A 23,217-nucleotide genomic window follows, 5' to 3' on the forward strand; every position below is an offset into this window, starting at 1 on the left:
ACTTTTTTTTATTAACATAATTAGCTACCACTGGCAATTCTATTTTAAATGTTTCGTCCAGAATATAATTGCAATCTAATATGCATGTACTCAGTGCATGTATCATGTGTATATCGGATATATGTGCACATTGAAACAGGGTATAGGAATCACTGAATTCCTATTTATGTAGATAAAAATCTATACATTAACAATTTGTGTTTGTTGCTATTTTTATAAATCAGCGAACCACATAATAGACTGAAGGGGAAGACATTTAAATATATCCTACACATTCGTTTGTTTAGATAGTATTGACTTTGGTAGTCATTCTTGTCTATCAAAATTGAATGGTTACTAGTCTTAATCATACCTGTTCTATGTGGGACGTTAAAAACATGTTCAGAAGATTTTCCTCTAGCTATATATCAAAGAGGGGATGTGTTAAATTTGTTTTGCAAAAGGAATTAAAAACTGTCTAATAGTAAGTTTTTTTTTAATTATAAATTATAAATACAAAAGGCGATCCGTGATAGTAATGTATACAGTTTTGTTCAACATGTCATATTGTATCCTACCATTTGGGTCTAGAAGGGATTAACAAAATGTATTATTAGTTGAACAAAATGCAAAATAGAGTGCAATAATATAAAGAAAAGATAAAAAGAACATTTCTATTGAGATAAATAGGCAAACACAACACAGAAAAGAGAATACTGGGGTGCTTAATTATAATAAATATAGAATAAGAGACATAATAGAATAGAATAGAGAATATTGTCTAAAAATGATAAAATAAAATACAGAAATGAAGGACTTCCCCTCCCGATCCTCTGTTGTATGATAAGTATTTTGTAGTATAAAAAGGATAAAGAAAAATGCTATATTGTTGACGTTGTCTCATTTGATAAGAGTTTACACAAACTCAAAATAAGATAAAATACTAGCATATCGCTATGAGTCGTCATTTATTTAAAATATGCTATGGGTGAAGGAATCTCTTTTTCAGCTTTTGTGCACCCAAATCATTTCCTATCCGAAATACCAACATTTATTCTCATTTAAAAAAAACGACGGTAAAAACATTCCTTGTACCAGTATATTTAAATAGTTTATCTTGTACATTAACAATCGATAAGTTAAAATAGTTTATAACAACAACATTTCAAGGTTTCCAAACACTATATGGATACGATTATTTTCTTTTTTCACTGTAACGCAAATCTTTTAACAGAATTCGGAGACCCTAAACCATATAATTTATTATTTATGATGACAACAACATGCGAATTTATTATAAACTCGAATTCATGCAGTGTTATATTTATTTACTAGTCCTAAATATATAGATGTCACTGCTGTTAGTCTCAGAGGGTATCATCACCGTTAGTAGTCAATATTGACAAGAAGTAAAACAAACTTCTGAAATTACACCTTTTTAATTAAAGAATTATTGAGAAACTAAGGTTGCAATATCTGTAAGGTAAGTTGACCATATGTAGGTCCCCTTTTATCCAATTGTCCCTTCTATTTCTACGTACTTATACATTCCTGACTTTTAAATGTTAGGATTTGAAGGTTCCTGATGAGAACTATTCCAGGAAAGCGCTTTGTACGCACGATTTATGTGTTTGAATATCCCTTTGGTATATGTCGCATCTCTTTTGTAAAAGAATCACGGGTCTGACGTACTACACATTATACCTGGTATATATGATGAGTTTATTCATGTTATTTTCATGAAGCTAAGGAATCAAAGGCTGATACAAACATATTTAAGTATCTTCTGAAACAACTTGATATTAATCAAAAGAAAGATATTTCTTCTTTGGAGTAAGAATATAATTTTAGTTTTACGATTCAGACATTATTCGACTGACTTTAATTACGATTTTTAGGAAAAAAATATTATACTTTTCGCAGATGTATTTTAAATCCGTTGTGTTAAACTCGACAAATTGGTATGTTGACCTCGTCAATAATTTCAGGGTCAAACTTTAAACTTAAATTTATAAAGGTTTATTTGAATGTAATGTTGTGTATATAATTCTCTCATTTTAGGTAATATGATTGACAAAATATTTTAAATGTAAATACTTTTTTATACAGAGTGCCTTATTTCAAAACGTTTTTACATTCTATTTAATTAGTAAGTTAAAGAAAATTAAATGTATTCTATATTACTACACAATCGTATGTTGATGCCATCACAATCAATACATTATATGACATATGTTAAAGACCTCCAAGCTTTTATAAATAGATGTGAATGACACAGAACAAAGAAATAATCGTATCCATGTAATTTTGAAACTTTGAAACGTCTTTTAAAAAACTATTCAGATATTCTAGGTAAATTGAAATTTATTATGTACTTTTTGAAAAGAGACAATGGTGGTATTCAAATTGTCAATGTGCACATGAATATCGAAACGAAAAAAAAATCGCTGACCGAGTATATATTTTATATTCATGAAGATACACAGCGATATGGTATTATTTTATATTTTTATAGAAGTAAATTTTTTTTCTGTTTGAAATTACATTTTTGTTTGCCGCTATGTACCATAAATTAAAAATCTTTTCTATAAATTCCAAGAAAGGTATATTTTTAAAATAGTCATGGATTCCAGGTATTCAACATTGTATAATCACTTAATGAATGGTTATTATTTATTTTGAATTTATGGGTCAATAAATTCAAAATAAATTATTGCCATTCAATATAAATAAATTTCTATCAAAAATAAGGCTCAAAGAACTTTTTATATTATTTATATTAACAATAACAACGTACACACATGTTGGCGTATGCATACATGTGGGCGTGTCGCCATAAAAATTGACAACATTGAAAATAAAACTAATACTTTTAACCAATCAGAAGACAGTAAATACACCAAATTTGTTTATATTGGAATAAAACAAATATACTTATTTGCGGAAAGATTTTCTTTTGTTTAATTTTTGAAATCGCCTATGACCGAAAAGAAGAAAAAGAAAGCAACGACAAACTATAACGTTTATACATCCTAAGCGTTTTCTGGATAAACATATACCAAGAACATTACATTAGAATATTTGAAATCCGAGTATGTATAAGTATCGAAGCTCGCGAAGAACTATATAATCAATAGGGACCAAGAATAAACTGAGGTAAATCCACTTGCCACTACTTCAAGAACGATGACGAACACGACATTTAAACATGTAATTATACTGTAACAAAATCTGAAAAAGCTACTGTATACATTTTGTACTATTTGACTTTTCTGTTAAAATCCATTTAATTAATCAATTCACATTCCACAGATTTAATACACAGACGGAGAAAAAACATGTCTGTAATAGTTATACTTGGTGGGTGATGATATACTTGGTGTAAAGTTTAAACTTTTTTTAAGACAGGGATATATTAAATTGCTAAGAAGAATCAAATTTGTCTATTAATTATTGTTCGATAGCAAGAAAGACATGATAGATGTATATTTGAATTTGAGCGTTTAAAAATTTTAATTTTATTCAATTTGATTTTATATTGAGAAGAAATTCCCTATCTTAATACTAGTAATTAATTTAGTTTAATAACTTTTATGAAATACTACATCGAACATCATTTCCGTTTATGCTGATTTTATTTATTAAGTTTTATTCCATTTGCATGTTTTTTTTTTACCTCAATACATTTTTATTCAGTTGTCAATAAATGTCACGTACATTATAATGTATGATCCGATCGTCCATCTAATAGATCGTTCCAAAAAAAATTAAAAAAAAATGGCTTAGGTCATGATGTTCCCTAAAATTCTACAACAAAATTATTTTTTTCTAAGCAATATTTAACACATCGTTTCTGCATGGTCTTTCCTAAAACAAAGAATATTAAAAAATATATATCGATCTAATAATGGGCTGGTAATTCGCTGAAGAATATATTTTTCAAGGTTTTACCTCTCTCCGGGTGCCAGGAAAACATTATGAGTATTTCGTTCCTTTTCTAAAACATATTCACCAGAAGATACCAAGACCTACTTGATGAATAATCTGTATCAACTTCACAAATAATCTGGATTAAATTCACAAATAATACTTCTTCTAGGTTATAGGTACTGACATTATTTATCATTTAAATTTTAGTGTTCTTTTATTTTGCTTTGAATGTTTAGTATTTTTTTTTTGTTATATTCTTGGCGTGACTTGGTACTTATGCATCCCGCGGTCTTTCGTTTTTGGAAATGTACTTTGCTGAACTGCAACAAACGTGAACACACATAAAAACGGACAATTTGATTACATCTGCTATATTACTGACTTGGTACAGGAACAGGACATTTAATACAAGCTTTTTTCCATTCGTTTCTTTTGACTTTACCATTTGATAAGGGACTTTCCGATTTTTAAAAATGTACCTTGAAGTTCGGTATTTTCATCATTTTACCCTTTTTTCTCGCCAGGAATAATCAAAATGATTATCGATGAGTATTTCTACGATGGTTATAGATTTTTTCAAACCGAAACATTGAAAGCAAAATAATTGGTCATGTTTAAAATTGATCTGTGTAGACAACACCAAAACGATCAATTTATTTGTAATTTGTCAAACCTACAGGACCTGGTCAGACATATTTGGACAATTTTTTTCAAAACCTAAAAATTATTAACACGTTCATATTGTTTCCAAATGAAAAGATGTAAGAGATAACAAAACACACATCGCTACGTATGACGCCATAATCAGCATATCTAGTTCTGCAAGGTTATCAAGCGTAGAAAGATGACGAAAATAAGCATTAACAGCAGTCCACATATACATGAATTTGCCTTGGGCCATTCTCACTTTGCTATTTGTCTACAAAAGTTAAATTTGATGATTTATAGTATACTTTGTCTAATGCTAAACCCTTTTAAAGATATAAATTCTAGGATAATTAAAATTGAGAATGGAAATGGGGAATGTGTCAAAGAGACAACAACCCGCCCAAATAAAAAACAACAGCAGAGGGTCACCAACAGGTCTTCAATGTAGCGAGAAATTCCCGCACCCGGAGGCGTCCTTCAGCTGGCCCATAAACAAATATATACTAGTCGTTTAGATGTCCAATAATTCATTATTCGATAGTAGAGAATTTTGTGGGTTGAAACATATTAAAATAATCAAAATTTTACATGATGTAGTTCAAGACATGTGAGTAATACGATCCAATAGTACTGAGAAAAAACACGTTTCTTGTTCGTTTTGAAATTCAACCATTTAACCAAATGTACCTCAATTTGCACGTTAAATCATATAACATCTTTTTGTGCTTCTTCGTTAAATTTGTTGTTTTTATAGTGATTAAGATGATAACACAATGTTGACTGCTGTACCCCTATTTTTGACATTTTGACCTATTGTAAAATTAAAATTGAGAATAGAAATGGGGAATGTGTCAAAGAGACAAAAACCCGACCATAGAAAAAACAACAGCAGAAGGTCACCAACAGGTCTTTAATGTAGCGAGAAATTCCCGCACTCGGAGGCGTCCTTCAGCTAAAATTAGAATAATACAAGACTAGCAAAGGCCAGCGGCTCCTGACTTGGGACAGGCGCAAAATGTGTCGGTTTGTTTTGTTCACGCACCGGTGACAATATAAGGGAATTTGATGCGACTGTCATACAAGTGAGAGGTTTAGCTAGCTATAAAACCAGGTTCAATCCACCATTTTCTACGTAAGAAAATGCCTGTACCAAGTCAGGAATATGACAGTTGTTATCCATTCGTTTGATGTGTTTGGATTTTTAATTTTGCCATTTGATAGGGGACTTTCCTTTTTGAATTTTCCTTGGAGTTCAGTATTTTTGTGATTTTACTTTTTATAATAGGAGAATAATTGCATATTCAACTATGATCTACGGATCTACGGATCAAATAAGAAAGTTCTTCATATGCCTAACGTTACAGTCCGAGATTGAAATGGTATGGATTATGTAATCAATAATTCATGGTACTTAAGTCATTCAGGATTCAACTGGCAAATATAGAGTGTTCATCTTCTGTCACATTTCTGAAATTGATTACCTTCATTGCAAATGATGCAAATTATTCGAATCGGTTTGAACTGATGCAATATAGCATTACATATCCAGATAAATTATTCTATCATCCTTTTGCACAGAAGCTTTCTATTATGTTGGAAAAACCCTTACAATCGCCACCAAACGTTCCGTCGAAACCAAATTCCCCTCATCTTATCAGTCTAAAATACTACAGATTTTCTTGTCTTATCGATAATAATATCGCTCAACTTAGCATGACAAAACTATCAAATGTATTTTTGAAAATGCAAAGTTTACTGAAATGGTTGCACAATTAGCTATTATAAGTGATATTCAGGAAATAGAATGCGTCGAAGTTAGCTCTATGTGTCATATAAAATAATGTTTTTTTAATGGAAAAGTGTCCTAGGACCACACATTTCTGTCCATGAGGATTCCTCTACCATGAAATTATTAGCTTATCTGGATTTTTATTCTATGTTTTTTCATGAAAAGTATGTGCTGCATAAATTAATTAAGCAGGTTTGTTTAATGACATCATTCCTAAAATGTTAAATGTCTACAACCTCCTTTTCATGAGACAAAATCTCATGACAATCCATCTATAAAACATAAACGCAATAAAAACCTTGTACGAACTCTCTTTAGTAAGACAATATTTCGTACTATTCATTTATAGAACAAATATGGAAATTCGTTCTTCTCTGCACCTTATTTTATAGATAGGATCACAATTTCAAGAAACAAAGCAATGCAATTTTGTCTTGGGAGACAATGTATTTTATAAATACGTCTCTTGTATACTATATAAAATCCCATTAAAAAAGTTATTTTTAACTAAATTAAAAAATGTAAAAAAATAATAGAAAAAAAACCCATATAATTACTTATAGGGTAATCATCCATGACAAAACATCATGTACAGCAAAAAAAAGCAAACAAAAAAAAACCAAAAAAAAAAAACCCAACCAAAAGCAAAAACAAAAGACACAAAAAACAAAAAAGCATGTACCTTTATATTCTTTAGAGTTTTCGATTTTTCCTTTATTAATGAAACACACGAATACTTGCAATATTGTTTGCAATTCGGATAGACCTTTACTTCAATTTTTAGTGTTATCTCCCATATATTGATCCAGCAGCGCTTAGCAGCACAATAAACTTCCGGGTGTCTTTTGATATTGTTCGTTCCGTCTTTGCTTTAGTTTCTTATTAGAATAAATTGAGATGTAGGCTTGTGCCAGGTAATGTATTCATCAGTATACCAGCTTTCATACGCATAATAAATTAACAGCTTCTATATTGATAATATATAAACTTGTAGACAGTGTAAACGCATGGACCTGACTTCAAAACTCATAACAAGGAACATCATTCACCAGAAAGGTTGTGTTCACATATACTTTACCATGATTACAGCGTTAACATCATCTACACCATAAAGGAACAATGAACCTCCAGAAAATAATCATTCATTGTTCAATAATAACTGCAATTCTTTTTATTAATATGTGCGTTGGGCTTAAAACCCTGACAAGAGAGAAAAAGAGAGACTATACAATAGTGAAATCAATAAATCTGATCACGTTTTATTACGGGAAAACAGGTACTATTCAACAAGTTTTAATAGACAGTTTGAAATCATTATACATCTTTTGTTTAATGTGTTAACTATAGCTTCAACATGTCTCTTTGAAAATTTTTACGTTAAATACATTGTTTGAACAGAATTCCAGATAGTTTGCACCGGTTTGAAAAAGTTGAGTAATTTCAGAACATATAAGCTTCTGAGAATTGTTAGTGTTTCCCACAGCTTTTAGCTGCATTAAAGATTGTATAACAATTTCCTATTGGTTTGAGAAAACTACCATTACCGTAGCTCCCATCTGTACGCAACTTCTTTATTTATTTTCCCAAATCTAATGCTGTGGTTTTCTTTCTTTTAATTATTCATTGGTGTCAAAAAAAAAATGAATTATTCTCGTATCTTCAATTATATCAAGCTAAATATAAGAAAGCTTTCACAAAACACACCAAATACGATCACATACATAAAGTGGTCTTACTTAAAAGGGAATAAAAGCTGATGGTCTACGTAATATTCATCCAATGCAGCTTAGTTTGTAATTTAATCATACTCAACATAGATACCAGTATTTCAATTTTTTATTTGCGCCAGACGCGTGTTTCGTCTACAAACGATTTAATTGAAAATGAAAAGGTGTAATTGATATATAATATGTCAAAGAGAAAACAACCCGACCAAAGTGCAGACAACAGACAAAGGCCACCAATGTGTCTTCAGCGCAGCAAGAAAATTCCTCAGCTGGCCCCTATAAAATTGTGTACGAGTTTAGTAAAAATGGATGTTCCGCTGAATATAAAAATGAAATAAAATTAAGAAGCATACAAGACTAACAAAGGCCAGAGGCTTCTGACTTGTGACAGGCGTAAACAGGCTCAGTGGTTTAACATGTTTTATGAGGTGTCTACCCTCCACCTATACCTCTAACTAATGAGGAATAAAGAAAAACATAGCAATATGCACATTAAAATTCAGATTAAAAGAAGTCCGAGTCCGAAGTCAGATAGGCAACGAAAGAAACAAAGCAAAAATGACAATGATACATAAATTAAAATATGACAACAAGCAGGTACTGAAATGTAAGCTCCATACCTTAGATAAACTGATTATGTCATCATCAAATGAAAATCAAGTAAATCTCTCTCCCGTTTAGATTTAGTATTATACTAGCATAAAATATACGAGAACATAACCCGTATCATGCCAATAACTGATTTTAGAATAAATAAAAGGTATAAAGACTCATCAGTGACGCTCGAATACAAAATTTAAAAGCCAAATGAAGAACGACGTTGAAGAGAATTGAGGACCATAAATTCCTAAAAGATCGCCTTTTCAATTGTCTATATACTGTTAAGGTTCAGTCGATGTTGTACTTAACTAGATAAAATCACAAACCGTTGTAGTACTAAAATGATTCAAATTTGTTCAAACATAATTATAAAATTCAATAAAATGTCGACCAAAACAATTTTGATTTAGTCCAACGGGGAGTAACTCCAAATGCTCTTACCAACTTAGGTAAAAGATGAACCAATCTTTAATTACGGCATGTCGCCATAATTGTTGTTTCCAAAACAAGGGCAGGGCACCGTGAAAAATAAAAAGGACGCTTTAAAAAAACCCTGAAGGAAATACTGATTTTTCTTTATTATATATTACTTCAGACATCTGGTGTTTGCCACCAAATACCTTTTATATCTGAGTAATTTTTGTCTCAGGTATGTTGCGGTGGTTATTATTTTCATCCATAACGAATAAATAAATTCAAGGTTTACACGTCAGAAGAAGATTAAGGAGGTGCATTATGATTGTCAATGAGACAACTAACCACAAAAAGTCAAATCAAGTGAATGTAATCTATTATAGGCAATTGTATCTTTATCATAAATGTACGATGGGTAGGAATAACATGAAACAGATGTTGTCTGTTAAAGAGGACTAAGTTCCTATAAATATGTATCAAGATACTGATTATTGTAACATAAAAACAACAGTTAAATGACTAAGTCCTCAACAATTTTCATATTCAACTAATTATAACACTATCATTTTAAAACCATGCCTAACGTTTTTTTTTTATACCTGACAATATTGACATCATGACATAGGGCTGAACAAAAAATACCTCGAAACTAAAATGAAATGTCTGTTGAAGAATGTCAATGTCATTAAGGAAAGGCTTTCTTTAGAAAACGTTGAAAAAAATGATATGAATTTCAATTCGCCGTTTCAGAATCTAATGCATCCTGGGTAATATTTTCAAAAGCGTACACAAAAGCGTTTTGATTGGTTTAAAACATTATAAACAATGGAAATTAAACCAATGACGTAACGTTATTTTCACTTTGGGGTACGAACAATGAAATTACCCATGATGCTTTAGATTCTGAAACGGCCAATTCATCAGTATATGTCGACTATTCTTCACATTTGCTGTTTGGGTGATAATTAATGTGAACTGCCTGCAGAAATACCGTATAGAAGAGACTTTTAATTCCATCGGAAGTGGTGGAAACTTTGAATTTTAACCACTGATCATGCTGACCATCTTATAGTGTAGGTTAATGTTGTATTCTTATGCCTCGTCATGTGACATGATTTTTGATATTTTGTTTCAGGTGAATTCGAAAACTAACCAGACTCAATATGGCAGGGATTGGATCAAAGATACATCCTAGTGATAAAAACTTCCTGCCTTTTGGAGGGCAAGATTTCAGCATGCAGTTACAGTTTGACACAGGAGGTGGAACACATTCAAGAATGTCGACGAAAAGAGATGAATTGGATGATAAAAGAGCTAAAACACAGGAAAGACTAACATTAGAGGATGTTAGATTTTCAGACATGAGGAAGAAAGTTCCTTTACTCGGAAGGGTCCCTCAAAGTAAAATGATGGCTTCAAATGAGGACGATAAAAGTTTTGAGCAGGTAAATAACAGATATAAATAGACGTATATCTTGGTAAATTGTGACAGTGAGGTTCGCCCATCACCATGTTTAATCCTGCTACTTGACCAAAGTCAAGAACCTGTAATTAGACAGTCGTTTGAACATGATGAAGATCATGTTTCGTTTTTATTGTTGATATAACTTTTACACAAATAAGGCCACCAGAATTGTATTACATTTGCTATGTTTTTTTATAAAGCTTTACTAAACAGATTATAGAATAAGTTATTTTTTTTCAGCTAAAGCAGGAACATATTACTTTCATCAAACAAAACTTCAAGCAGTTAGAATGTCAAAAATTTGTTCCTGCACCAAATCAACACAAAATAGAGAAAACATGGGCGTTAAAGTATGTATTGATAAAATGATCCTTATTTTCATTAATTTAGTATACATCAATACTAACTATCAAAAGACATGAATTATACTCAGATAAAAAGCTAAGTGGCGAATGAAATGACACATATTCATTAAGGTGGTACCTAACACTACAGGGAGATAACTCTGTAAAATCAGCAGAACGTTTTAATGACGTTGCGTTGTTAAGGGAATATTAAGCTTCTCAATGATCAAAATAAGTTTTTGTCAAACTGCTATATAACCAGTGTAATTTTTCTGATTAAACGGTTGGTTCAAAGTTTTTGAAATTTTTACATTTTTGTCAAAGGGTCAAACTAAATACTTTGTCAAAATTTAAAGAAAATTAAACGAGCCAAATTAATTTTAGTTCAGGTGTTAGGTACCACCTTAAAGCTGTATAATTAATTTTAGGTTAAAATGCAATACATGTTGTAGTAGCTTTCTTCCAAAATTTCTTATTATAAATAAAAGAGGAAAATGGTAAACAGGGAGACAAGAACACAATGAAAATAAGAACTAATGTAAAAAACCTAAAACTTTAGAAAGTTGTAATTTGTTCACGGTTTATTTATAATCACTAATTTTTTTAAGGTATATTTTTATGACATTAAATACGCACGAATACAAATGCAACTTACATGATTATAAGAACTATTGAAAAATGATCACCCAATATACAACTGTACATTCTTCTCCAGTTGTATATTTGGGTGATATTTTTTTAAGTGAGTTAAAAGATTATAACACAATGTTGACTACTGTATCCTTTTTTAAGACATTTTTACCTATTATGTGTGTTTGTTTTGTTCAGTTCACTCCTCAATACAATGCGACTTTCATACAAGTGAGAGGGTTAGTGCTATAACCAGGTTTCATTCACCATTTACTGCATAATAAAATGTCTGTACCAATTCAGGAATATGACAGTTGTTATCCATTCGTCTGATGTCAGTTTAAGAATTTTAGTTTGCCATCTGATTAGGGACTTTCCGTTATGAATTTTCCCCGTAACTTGGCATTTTTGTTGTTTTACTTTTTCTTTACTTCATTTAAATTGTACAAGAAGCACCAGTGATCAATATAGAAAATCGATTTAGAATAACAGAACAATTGGTAATAACCCAATATGACAGCGATAATATGAATGGTACATTCATATATCATCACAAAATATGTTTTTCATTCTGAATGTGTATGTAATATTGCCTATCGTTCTTTTAGCAGATGCCATTCATAACAGTGGCCATCTGTTCAAAGAAAGGGTTATTTTTGGTAGTGAAAGTATTTGATAAAATGTAGTCAACAGTCTAGGTGATTGCAGATACACAAAAATTAACAGTCTGAATGTAAATACTAAAAAAATAAGTCACAATAAAAAAAAAACACGGTTTAATTTACTATACCAATTTCGGACTTTTACAGACTCATTGTTTTGCAAAATTTATAGTAATTTCGTTTTAATCAGATTTATTTTGTTTTAGGTGTCACTGTGGAGATATTTTAAAAAATCATATTCCATATGAATTTAACCTGCCCCACCCAGCAAAACGAAAAGTAACGACATATAGATACGAGAACCTTATTCCATCGGGTATGTTTTCGGATTTTCAAATTCTATATAGTAACCCACAGATTTATAATTACATGATTACAGACACATTAAATATGGTTAATCAACAATTTAAAAGTAATATTTTCAACATCTGACAATTGTACATGTATATGGAATACTTTACTCACTGATGAGTCTTATATAGACTAAACGCGCGTCTGGTGTATTACGTTATTATCCTGGTACCTTTAATAACTATTAATAAATACAAAAACATTGTAAAATGTAACATGATTGAAAACAAGTGTAAAAGCTGTTTTCAAAATTTATTATGATGGAGTATGAGAGTCGAATAAATTAATTGAACGGGTTAATGCAATTTCCTTAGAAAATCTATTTGTAAGAATTGTATGTTAAATCAACAGTTCTACCGATTACTCACCTGCATCTAATTCTGGGTCAGCTCTAAATGAAAGGGACACAACAGCACATGACTTGGGACATTAAGGATTATAAACTACAAACCATACCTAATATGAATAAATGAAATCACCGTAGAAACTAGGAATACTTTTTGTTTTTACTCCAGGCGCGCATTTCGTATACAAAAGACTCATCAGTAAAACTCAAATCCAAAAAAGTAAATAAAGCCAAATTAATTACGAAGTTAAAGAGCATTGAGGACCAAAATACCTAAGAGGTTTGGTAAATACAGCTAAAATAATTTACTCCTGAGGCAGAAAAGCGTTAGTATTTCAAAAAATTCAAATGTTTTGTAAACTGTTAATTTATAAATATGAACATCTCAATGAATATTCATGTCAGCACAGCACACACGTGCTGAATACTGGGCTGGTGGTACACTCGGGGAATTAAAACTCCATCAGCAGTGACATCGACCCAGTTGTTATAAATAAACTCATCATAGAAAGCAGGAATACATTTTGTTTTTTTTACGCCAGACGCGCGTTTCGTCTACAAAAGACTCATCAGTGACGCTCGAATACAAAAGAGTCAAATAGGCCAAATAAATTACGAAGTTGAGGAACATTGAGGACGAAAATTCCGAAAAGTTTTGCCAAATACAGCTAAGTAATCTTTTCCTGAGGTAGAAAAGCCTTACAATTTAAAAAATTCAAATGTTTTGTAAACTGTTAATTTATAAATATGACCATATCAACGAATATTCATGTCAGCACAGAAGTGCTGACTGGGCTGTTGATACCCTCGTGTAATTAAAACTCCATCAGCAGTGGCATCGACCCAGTGGTTATAAATAAACTCATTATCGATACCAGAATTGAAAAGCATTAAAGACCAAATTTGCATTGTCCGTTTGAATTCACAAAGTGGAACACAAAGAAAATAAGAAAGTTGAAATCATTAGACATACAAATGAAGTGATATTCCGAAAATTTCGTAATTCATGTAACTATAGTTGTTAACTTCTTAGTAATTCGGTCTTTGGTGGGGAGTTATCTCATTTGCAATCATATATCTTGTTATCTTGAATATACTTGTAGATTAGCTGTCAAAAAGTTCTAAAATAGATTTAAATGTATTTTATAGATTTAAAGCCTTATATCGATCCCAACATACTTGGATCTAAACCTCCTGAAAAGTTCCCTATAGTGGAATGGAAAGCTGATCAGGCTATACAAGAAAAACATACTACGTCTTTTGGTAAAATAAAATTTACAGGCATGGAACAAGTTGGTGGCATGAAACCTGCAAAGGTATGTTGATAAAGGCAGATTCAGTTTTGAATAAGAAATAAACAAATTCATCACCGATACTAAGATTAAAATTTTGTAAACCAGGCGCATAACGTCTACCAAAGATTCTCCAGTGAAGCTCGAATAAAAAAATACAAGAAGGCCAAATACTCTACGAAGTTGAAAACGATTGAGGACCGATAATTTAAATGGCTTTGCAAAATGTTGATAAGATTAAATATACCTGAGGTAAAAAATTACTATTCAAAAGAATTCAAGATTTTCAAACAATAAATTTATAATGATAACCATATCCCTAACCATGACCAGAATATGAAGATGCTGGGTTGATGGAAACAAAATGGAAAAGCAATTACAAATCAGTAATAAACAAAAATATTGTCAGTATTTTTATAACCTACCATTTGACAATAATAAATGTATAGTACAAAAACAGAGGAATTGATAGGTAAATTCAGAGCATATTGTATGCGTTTTTTTTTTTAAGAATGAACATATATGCAAGGTTAATTATTTCAATACTAGGGCGGGTAGGCGGCTGTGAACAATTTTCATTTAATCACCTATGAACAGTTCAGCCAATGGTTTTCGATATTGAAATTTCTACACATGTATCTTCAAGTTAGTTATGTTTATAGAACATAATATGCTCTGTGTGTAGTTTTCATGCTATTAATTTTAAAGGGCCCCAACAAAGCGTTTCAAATTTGATTTCTTGTTGCGGTTGACAAAAGAGTAACGAAAGATACCAAAGGGACAGTCAAACTCATAAATCTTAAACAAACTGACAACGCCATGGCTAAAAATGAAAAAGACAAACAAACAACAGCACACATGACACTACATAGAAAACTAAAGAATAAAGAACACGAACCCCACCAAAACACTAGAGGTGATCTCAGATGCCCCGGAAGGGTAAGCAGATCCTGCTCCACATGTGGAACTCGTCGTGTTGCTTATGTGATGACAAATCCGGTAAATAGTCTAATTCGGTAGATCACATTCACGAAAGGGAAGAGGATTGTAGTTACGACGTAAGGAACATATCCGATATCATTTGTGAAACGGTTATTCCATAACGGACAACCAACTCCTGATGGCGTCCGTAAAATGTACTAAGGGATGATTTCAACGTCACCATTTGGAACTCTTGGTTTAATAGCTTCCTTGTGAGCAGCAACCCTCTATCAAGAAAATCATGATAGGAAATGCAAGATAGAGACAAGTTAGGATTTAACAATAAGTACTTTCCTTTATCAAGAGTATAATCTTTGAATGATTGAAATTGCACTTTATATTGTTTTTATGCAGCTACCTTAAACCTATGATTGAAAAAGTATGGTGATCCTTAAGACAAAGTGTAGGCCAAATTCTGAATTGCTGACTAATACAAAGGCACAACAATATGCGGCTAAAACAAGCACGAAAGCGCATTCAAATTGCATGAAACCTGGTTTGATGTCAATTTAACGGATTTCGATTTCCATATCATATGTTTGTAGGTGTGGATTTTGGAATCATGATTTCTTCTTTTTTTATTTTCCGAAACACATGTATACATTTGCATTAAAAAAACTATTTCAAATTTGAATTTCATTTGTGTTTTTCCAGTACTTACGTTTAACAGATGAAGAACAACCAGATTCAGTTGGACTGGCTATAAAGCTGATGAAAGACCACTGGAGAATAATGGAGCCAAATACGCCTAGTCTGATTATATCTGTTGTTGGTGGTGCTAAAAACTTCAAGCTTAATGGTAAAATGAGGGAAACTTTCCAGTCTGGTCTGATTAAAGTAAGTATAATGGTCTGTGGTAAAATGAGGGAAATTTTGGTATTGTAGTTTAAATAAGCTAGATTATTCCCGCCAATTGTCTTGAATTTTCTGATTTATGGTTTAACTTGGACCTAAAACATGAAGTAATCATTCCCTAATCATATTTGAAAATCCTTTTTTTTTTTTAATTTTAAGCTTCTGTACCGTTGTCTAAGCAGGTGAAGGGAAACGTACCCTTCAGAAAAAACCAGTTTTTATCATATTTCAATTTTTGTAGTAGTTATTAGGCCAAAAAGAATCTTTAAACGGTGAAACATTACAATAAACACACTTAAGTCGAGAGAATCTGAATCAGTTATGAAATGCTTATGGCTTAACCTCTAAGAGTATGGAGAGCCATTAAAGCCAAAAAACTGTATTTTTGATAAAAGTTGTGATTTAACGACGCCCGAATGTTAGCATTTTTATAAGGTAAATAACGTTGTGTGTGATAAAATGAGGGAAGCAGTCCAGTCGAATTAAAAAGAGGTAACTTTGAATGGGTTTGTTATAAAATGAGTAATAATAAGACTTGATCTATCTTTGGTCTGGTAACATAATAAAGGAAACAGTGAAGTCAGATCTTTGTAAGGTAAATCTGAATGTAAAATGAGAAAAACATTCAAGTTTGATATTTAATAGGTTTGTTATAAATGAGGGAAGCAGTCAACTTTTACAATGAAAGGTCTGTAGTAAAATAAGAAAACCATCAAGTCTGACCTTTGGTTGGTCTGTTAGAAGATTCTTGAAAATAAGAAAAATTATTTTTATAATGATATGAGGGAATTGTTAATTCGGGTGTTTATTTTCACCACTTTATACGTCTTTTATTACTGACATGGTTCATAAAAATGTTTTATTGAGCCTTAAACATGTTCTTTAAAGACAAAAGGTTGCACTACAAATGCTACAAGTGTATTTTCATTTGTAGAAACAATTCTTTTACAAAAACAAGCCTTTTATGATTTTTATATTATTATCATATCACTGATAGCCTGCCTTTCATTGATCTGTTCACCCAATATATTTGTTTCAACAACACACCAAAGTACAGCACATTCTTAAAATTCACCAAGAAGCTTGAGAATACCGATGATTATTTTATGTTAGAGGAAGTTAAATGCAGGCTTATTTACAATGTGATTTAACAGTTTTATTTGACTGTTATAAAACAAATCACGATTTGTCAATCTTACCAATGCAATAAATGCTTTATGCTATTATACAGGCTTCCCAAACAACAAATGCCTGGCTTATAACATCAGGATTCAACATGGGAGTAATGAAGGAAGTAGGATTAGCAGTGAGAGAAGGCCAGTCATTCGAATGGTATAAAGACAGATTTGCGCATGGTCTCCGTTGTATTGGAATAGCTCCATGGGGATATGTTAAAAATAGAAATGTCCTGACAGACCACAGTACCACTGTAGAGGTACTGTAAATTCATTATTTTCGTAGTACTCCATTTTTTTGTGGATTTTGTTGGTTTCGTGTTTGCGCTCTTCATTTTCTTTCTGACAAAAAGGTGAAAAACCGAAATTGTGAAGTCCAAAGCAAGAAATTGCTTAGGCGAAAATGCGAAAATTTCGCATTTTTGACTTCGCCTTTTTTTTTTGTCTCGGAAGAAATCTACTTGTTGTAGTCGATTCTGTGTTTGTATCCTGCAACCAATGTTTTATCATTATATTTTTTTGAATTTCAAAAGCTAGTGATTATATAGTGAATGTGAATTGGCCACTAGCAGAAATAAAAGAGTATTCTTATACGGTTTTTGAGGCCTGGTTTTAGCACACACAAAAAATACAGTGTTTTAGAGCTATTTGAAATTTGCAAAGAAGTGTTTGGTAACAGAGATGAAAGGAATATAAATACATTATATAATATTTTTAATCTTACGACGTCCAAATTATGTGATAAAATGCAAAAACAAATAAAAACTGCTAAATTATGCACTTTGTCGTTCTTTTTTTCTTTGTTGCGATAATAACTCGTTGAATGTAAATTTGTTTTTCTTTTTTGAACAATTTGTACGTTTTAGGCCAGATTATGAGGGCCCCATTACCTTTCACCTTTTGAAAAGGAATGTTTGTACATGCAAGGATTGTTTGATTTCTCTCAGCTCATCTGGCATGGTTTATTGACTTTGAAAAGAGAAGCGAAAGATACCAAAGGGACATTCTTGAAACTGATCGAAAACAAACTGACAACGACATGACCAAAAACGAGAAAGTCAAACAGCCAAACAATTGTACACAAAAATAACAAAGAAAAATAAAGACTAAGCAACACGAACCCCACTAAAAACTTAGTGTGCTTACATGTGCTCCGGAAGGGCACACAGATCCTGCTCCACAAAGGCATTAGTCGTGTTGCTCATGTTAATACAATCCAGGTAATAAGTCTAACTAGGTAGGACACAGGTGTGAAATGGGAACTGGATTGTAGTTACGACATAAGTAAGAAATCCGATATCATATGTTAAACTGATATTCCATAACGTAACTTGTAACGGCGTAGGAAAAAAATTGCAAAGGGATGATTTCAACTTCACCCGTCTTCACTCTTGGTTTCATAGCTTCCTTGTGAGCAGCAACCCTCTATCAAGGAAATTGTGATAGGAAATACAAGCCAGGGAATATCGTATCGACTGTGAGATATATATTCCGTATGCAGGCTATGCTGACATGTTGCTACATAGAAATGGAAAGTTCAGAATTTGAAAGCTAAGCTCATCTCTTTTGTCGTAAAGTTTTGTTTTCAGCCGACCCTCGTTTTCAATTTGCAGATGTTAGTCAAAATATGAGGCAGACTTAACTATATCTGTCGTATCCTTTATCGTTAGTTCGATGGGATAGGTGCGTTCAACATAGTCATTAAATTTTGAGAGAGAATACATCTGTATGGCGGTAAGTAGAGTTAAAGGTTACTGCTAACTTTGTTTCTCTCTTCTCAAAAACACCATGTATGAAGACAGCTTCAGAAGAATAAAGGAAGAAGTTGAAAAGAAGAGGGACACAGTGAGTTCCCAGTGGAATGCCGATAGTTTGTTAAAAAACGCGTCTTCCAAACATAACAACAGTTTCGAAAGTTGTTATACCTGGTATCCACGAGATATATAAAAGTTAAAAAACGAATGAACAGAATTTTTTCCTTTAAAAGGGAAATTAATCTTGGGGAATCATCATCTCCTTCTCTATTTATGCCTCCTCTTACATAGGTGTTTTAACTTGTATGTTTTAGGGAAAGTTTGATAAAATAGCAGAATACCTAACCAGTAATGTGATAGAACATGCAAAACCAGTGCCGCTGAATTCAGATCATACACATTTCATCTTTGTTGATGATGGGTACAGAAACATTTATAGGGGTTCGTCTAAATTTAGAGCTAGATTTGAAAAGAAACTGTCTGATCCTATGGAAAAAGGTAAGAATAATTGTCGATTGTTGTACGTCTCAAATGTGAAGTTAAAAATATTATTAAAAAGAGACATGTGATATATTTGCCAAAGGTAAAATAATTATATTATAGAGTCCAATTAGTGATTAAAGGTACCATTCTTTTAATTTGATACGACATAGGCGCTTTTCGTCTACACAAGATTCATCCGTGACGCTCTGATCAAAATAGTAAGAAAGTCAAACAAGTATAAAATTGATGAGCAATGAGGTAACAAAATTCCAAAACTGCAAAACTTAAAAACAGATCACTGTGTATTTTCACCAATTAGCATAACCCATACCGTACATTAAGCTTTAAAGACCATGTTTAACTTGCAAATGATGTATTCCAACTAACAAAATAACATATTATATTTATAAAAAAGATAACTCAAATAGCCAGTCATTTATTTTGAAACAATATACTTATTTGTACATTACCATATACTTTTTTAAAGATCAACACGCTACAAATTCATTTAATAGGTATAAAACCACTAATTCATAGCCCAGTGCTTTCTATGTTAAATTCCGCAATTTTAAGCTTTTGTGGCTACTTTGTCTTAAGTTCTAATAAAGTGGCAGTTATTTCGTGTCAAAATTTACCTTATCCTCACTGGTGCTGAAAGAATCAACATACAATGTACCTTTTATTGCATATTACATCGTACTGGTTCCCAGAAGTTTGATAGTACAAAAAAGGACCTTCTGTTCTAAACAACAGGCAAAATGTGCCCTCCTATTAAAATAGTATATACTTCTTTATTATTCAAGTAAAACTTGCAACAAGGGTTCTACAGTGATCCCAAGTCCTCAAGCTTTCCTTTGATGCAAAAACTACCAAAATATTCCCAATATTGACAAAGATACAGCTATGCGTAGGAACTTTTTAATTTAAAATATGTACTACTTTCTTGTATGTTTTTTTCCGACCGGGCCTGAATGGATGGTCCTATACCTTAACAACACATACATGGTTTGTGATACTGTGGATTCTCAATTGTTCCAGGGATACAAATGTTCATGGCTAAAGATGAACCATGAATTTGTTCTTTCTGCATTAAGTTTCAAAAACAAACAAAGCGTTAATTGATTTAAATTAGTACATTGACTCTTTCATTTTTACAAGCGGGGCACCAATTTCCAATATACATATCCTCTATTATTACTGTTATAGGAGGAGAGGGAATACCGGTTGTATTGATTGTAGTAGAAGGAGGTCGGGATGCTATAGAAGATGCTAAAACTTCTCTGGGACAACATATTCCTGTTATCCTGTGTGAGGGTACTGGTAGAGCTGCTGACATACTGGTGTATGCGTACAATAATCCAGACAAAGGGTAAATGAATCTCTCATTACACATGTTATTCTTGCTGCTCTACCTACTACATAAGTTACCCTCTTTCCTTGCAGTATTGCGTATTTAGTATACTCTTGTTATTTCATTTTCTGTAACCAATGGATACTTTAGCAACATAAAGGTCAAAATGCAAAAAGTAGTTTCATCATCTTTATCTGAAAATATCTTAAATAGTTTTGGTTCTAAAGATACCAACTTATTATGTTTTAATAGTGGAGTGACTAATATTGAAAAGTTGATTATTTAAAGAGTTCAATTGACCGAAATACGTCACGGCTGAAAATTCATATGCAGATAGAGAAAACATTTTACTTTCATTTTAGCTCGGTCGTAGAGTTTTCCCACGGTGAGGTTTTTGTAAAATCGCGTTAAAGTGTGATCTTCGGATTTGTTCATTTTCAAAAATGGGAACGCTTACAATTAATTCCCGAATAAAAATATCATCACAAAATTGGTATCAGATGAAAGAATTATGTATCAGTTTTCATTTGACATCAAACTTTAGTATGATATGAACATATAAATTGAGTGATTTGGACAAGATTCCAATGTATTTAACACTTGTTTTAAATCTTACCGTTTGTTAAAGTATATTACGTTTCTTATATATATCACCAATTGGGAATTGTCACAAAAAATAGTGAAACAACCAATACTTAAGAAGTTTTGATATATAAAAATTTCATAGAACATACACATCAACTTTTCCAAGCCTTTTTATAAAACTCATCACATCGCAGTATAACTACTCAATTTTTACCTCAATGAGTCATGTAACGTTCCCCTTTCCTATTTTCCCCTCTCATAATTAATGCGATGAATTGAATATGCATTTTCTTAAGATTAAGAAAAAAGAATATATATTTGTATCAATAGGTGTTTCTATGTACTTGAATAAGTGTAGATGCTAAGGTTTAATAAGATTTGAGGTGCTGTTATTCTTGTTTTCTAAACAGACTAATTTTATACCCCATTGGAACACATCCGCAAAACTTACTGAAAATTATTGTCTGTGCTAATCCCATTAAATAAGAACGTGTCAAGTAGCTTAGATCGTGAAATTGAGCCTATAGTTATCAAATGTACCAGGATTATAATTTAGTTCGCCAGTCGCGCGTTTCGTCTACATAAGACTCACCAGTGACGTTCATTTCAAAATAGTTATAAAGCCAAACAAAAGCCTATACATGTCCAAGAAAAAAACATTTTGATGCATGCATTTTGAATTATTGAAAAACAACATGCGTGTATCGCTGAATCAACGCTTGTTAAACACGCTCCATCGCACTTCCAAAGAAAGAAGAACAAAACATTGTTGTTGTCGTATAGTTTGCCAGTTACATTTGTTTACAGATATTTTATTTTGCGAAAAATATTGTGAAAAACTGTTTTCAATCGTTCAAAATGGTATGGGTATTGTTCCAAGTCTTTATGTAAAAAGCTTCAACAGTTTTTCAGATTTGGCCAAAGACTGCTTTAAAACCAGAATCCAAATAATATGTGGTATAACTGCTTATTAGACAAATTTCCACAAAAGACCATAAATTACACATACATTTTCAACTATAGGTCACCATACAGCCTTCGACAATAAGCAAAGCCCTTATTGCATCGTCAGCAATAAAGGATCCGAATTGACAAATGTAAAACAATTCAAAAGAGAAAAACAACGGCCATATTAATGCACAAAAACAAGAACAACAAAAATGTAACAGCAACAAATGACAACCACTGAATAACAGGCTCCTGACTTGGGACAGGCTCATACATACATAATGTGGCGTGGTTAAACATATGAGCGGGCTCTTAACCCTTCCCTCACATCGGACATTGTTGTATATAAAAAGAAGATACGGTATAAATGCCAATAGGACAACTCTTCACAAGAGACAAAATGACACAGAAATTAACAACTATAGGTGACCGTACGACCTTAATAATAATGAGGAAATCTAATATCACATAGTCATCTATTAAAAGTGTCAAAACGACAATAAGCTTTATTCTAATGGTGGTAGATCCTAATTGTTCTTCAAGTCATTGAATGCAGATCAATAAGATATTGTAAGAAATTTCTTTGTGCACCTGAAAATAAACACGGGTTGATATGATTTGTAGGAAAATTGAAACTATGCAATATTGCATTACAATGCTTTTGATTTGCAAGATCTTTTCAAAACTATAGACTGTAAAGCAATGTTTTGAAGGATCTGTAAGTGACTGAAGAGGTAGATATAAGAATTATTCTGCCGTCTCTTTTTGCCATTGAACATATATTGAAAAGTTATTCCAGGGGTTGCATCCTACTAAAATCATGACAATAATGTTTTATTCCTAATAAGCCCTTTTCCTCAAATGTCAAACATGATGAATTGTAATTCAAGACTGCAGGCGTTTCTTAA

The 23,217-nt window shown here is 31.9% G+C and overlaps 1 protein-coding gene across 2 annotated transcripts in view; it reads left to right on the forward strand.

The window, feature by feature from the left end:
• Positions 1-261: 261 nt before the first annotated feature.
• Positions 262-23,217, forward strand: part of LOC139528118 (transient receptor potential cation channel subfamily M member 8-like) — a 57,310-nt gene continuing 34,354 nt past the window's right edge. The window contains exons 1-9 of one of the 2 annotated variants that reach the window (XM_071323946.1): positions 262-463; positions 10,223-10,532; positions 10,793-10,902; positions 12,395-12,504; positions 14,035-14,201; positions 15,813-15,995; positions 17,245-17,448; positions 19,257-19,440; positions 20,632-20,794. In XM_071323946.1, coding sequence (XP_071180047.1) covers positions 10,251-10,532; positions 10,793-10,902; positions 12,395-12,504; positions 14,035-14,201; positions 15,813-15,995; positions 17,245-17,448; positions 19,257-19,440; positions 20,632-20,794 — 1,403 coding nt within the window. In that variant the 5' untranslated portion in view covers positions 262-463; positions 10,223-10,250. Of the gene's footprint in view, positions 464-7,167; positions 7,261-10,222; positions 10,533-10,792; positions 10,903-12,394; positions 12,505-14,034; positions 14,202-15,812; positions 15,996-17,244; positions 17,449-19,256; positions 19,441-20,631; positions 20,795-23,217 lie in introns of those variants that run through there. The other variant, XM_071323947.1, reaches the window with a different exon arrangement.

This window comes from Mytilus edulis, chromosome 6 (assembly GCF_963676685.1).
Source record: "Mytilus edulis chromosome 6, xbMytEdul2.2, whole genome shotgun sequence".
NCBI lineage: Eukaryota > Metazoa > Mollusca > Bivalvia > Mytilida > Mytilidae > Mytilus > Mytilus edulis.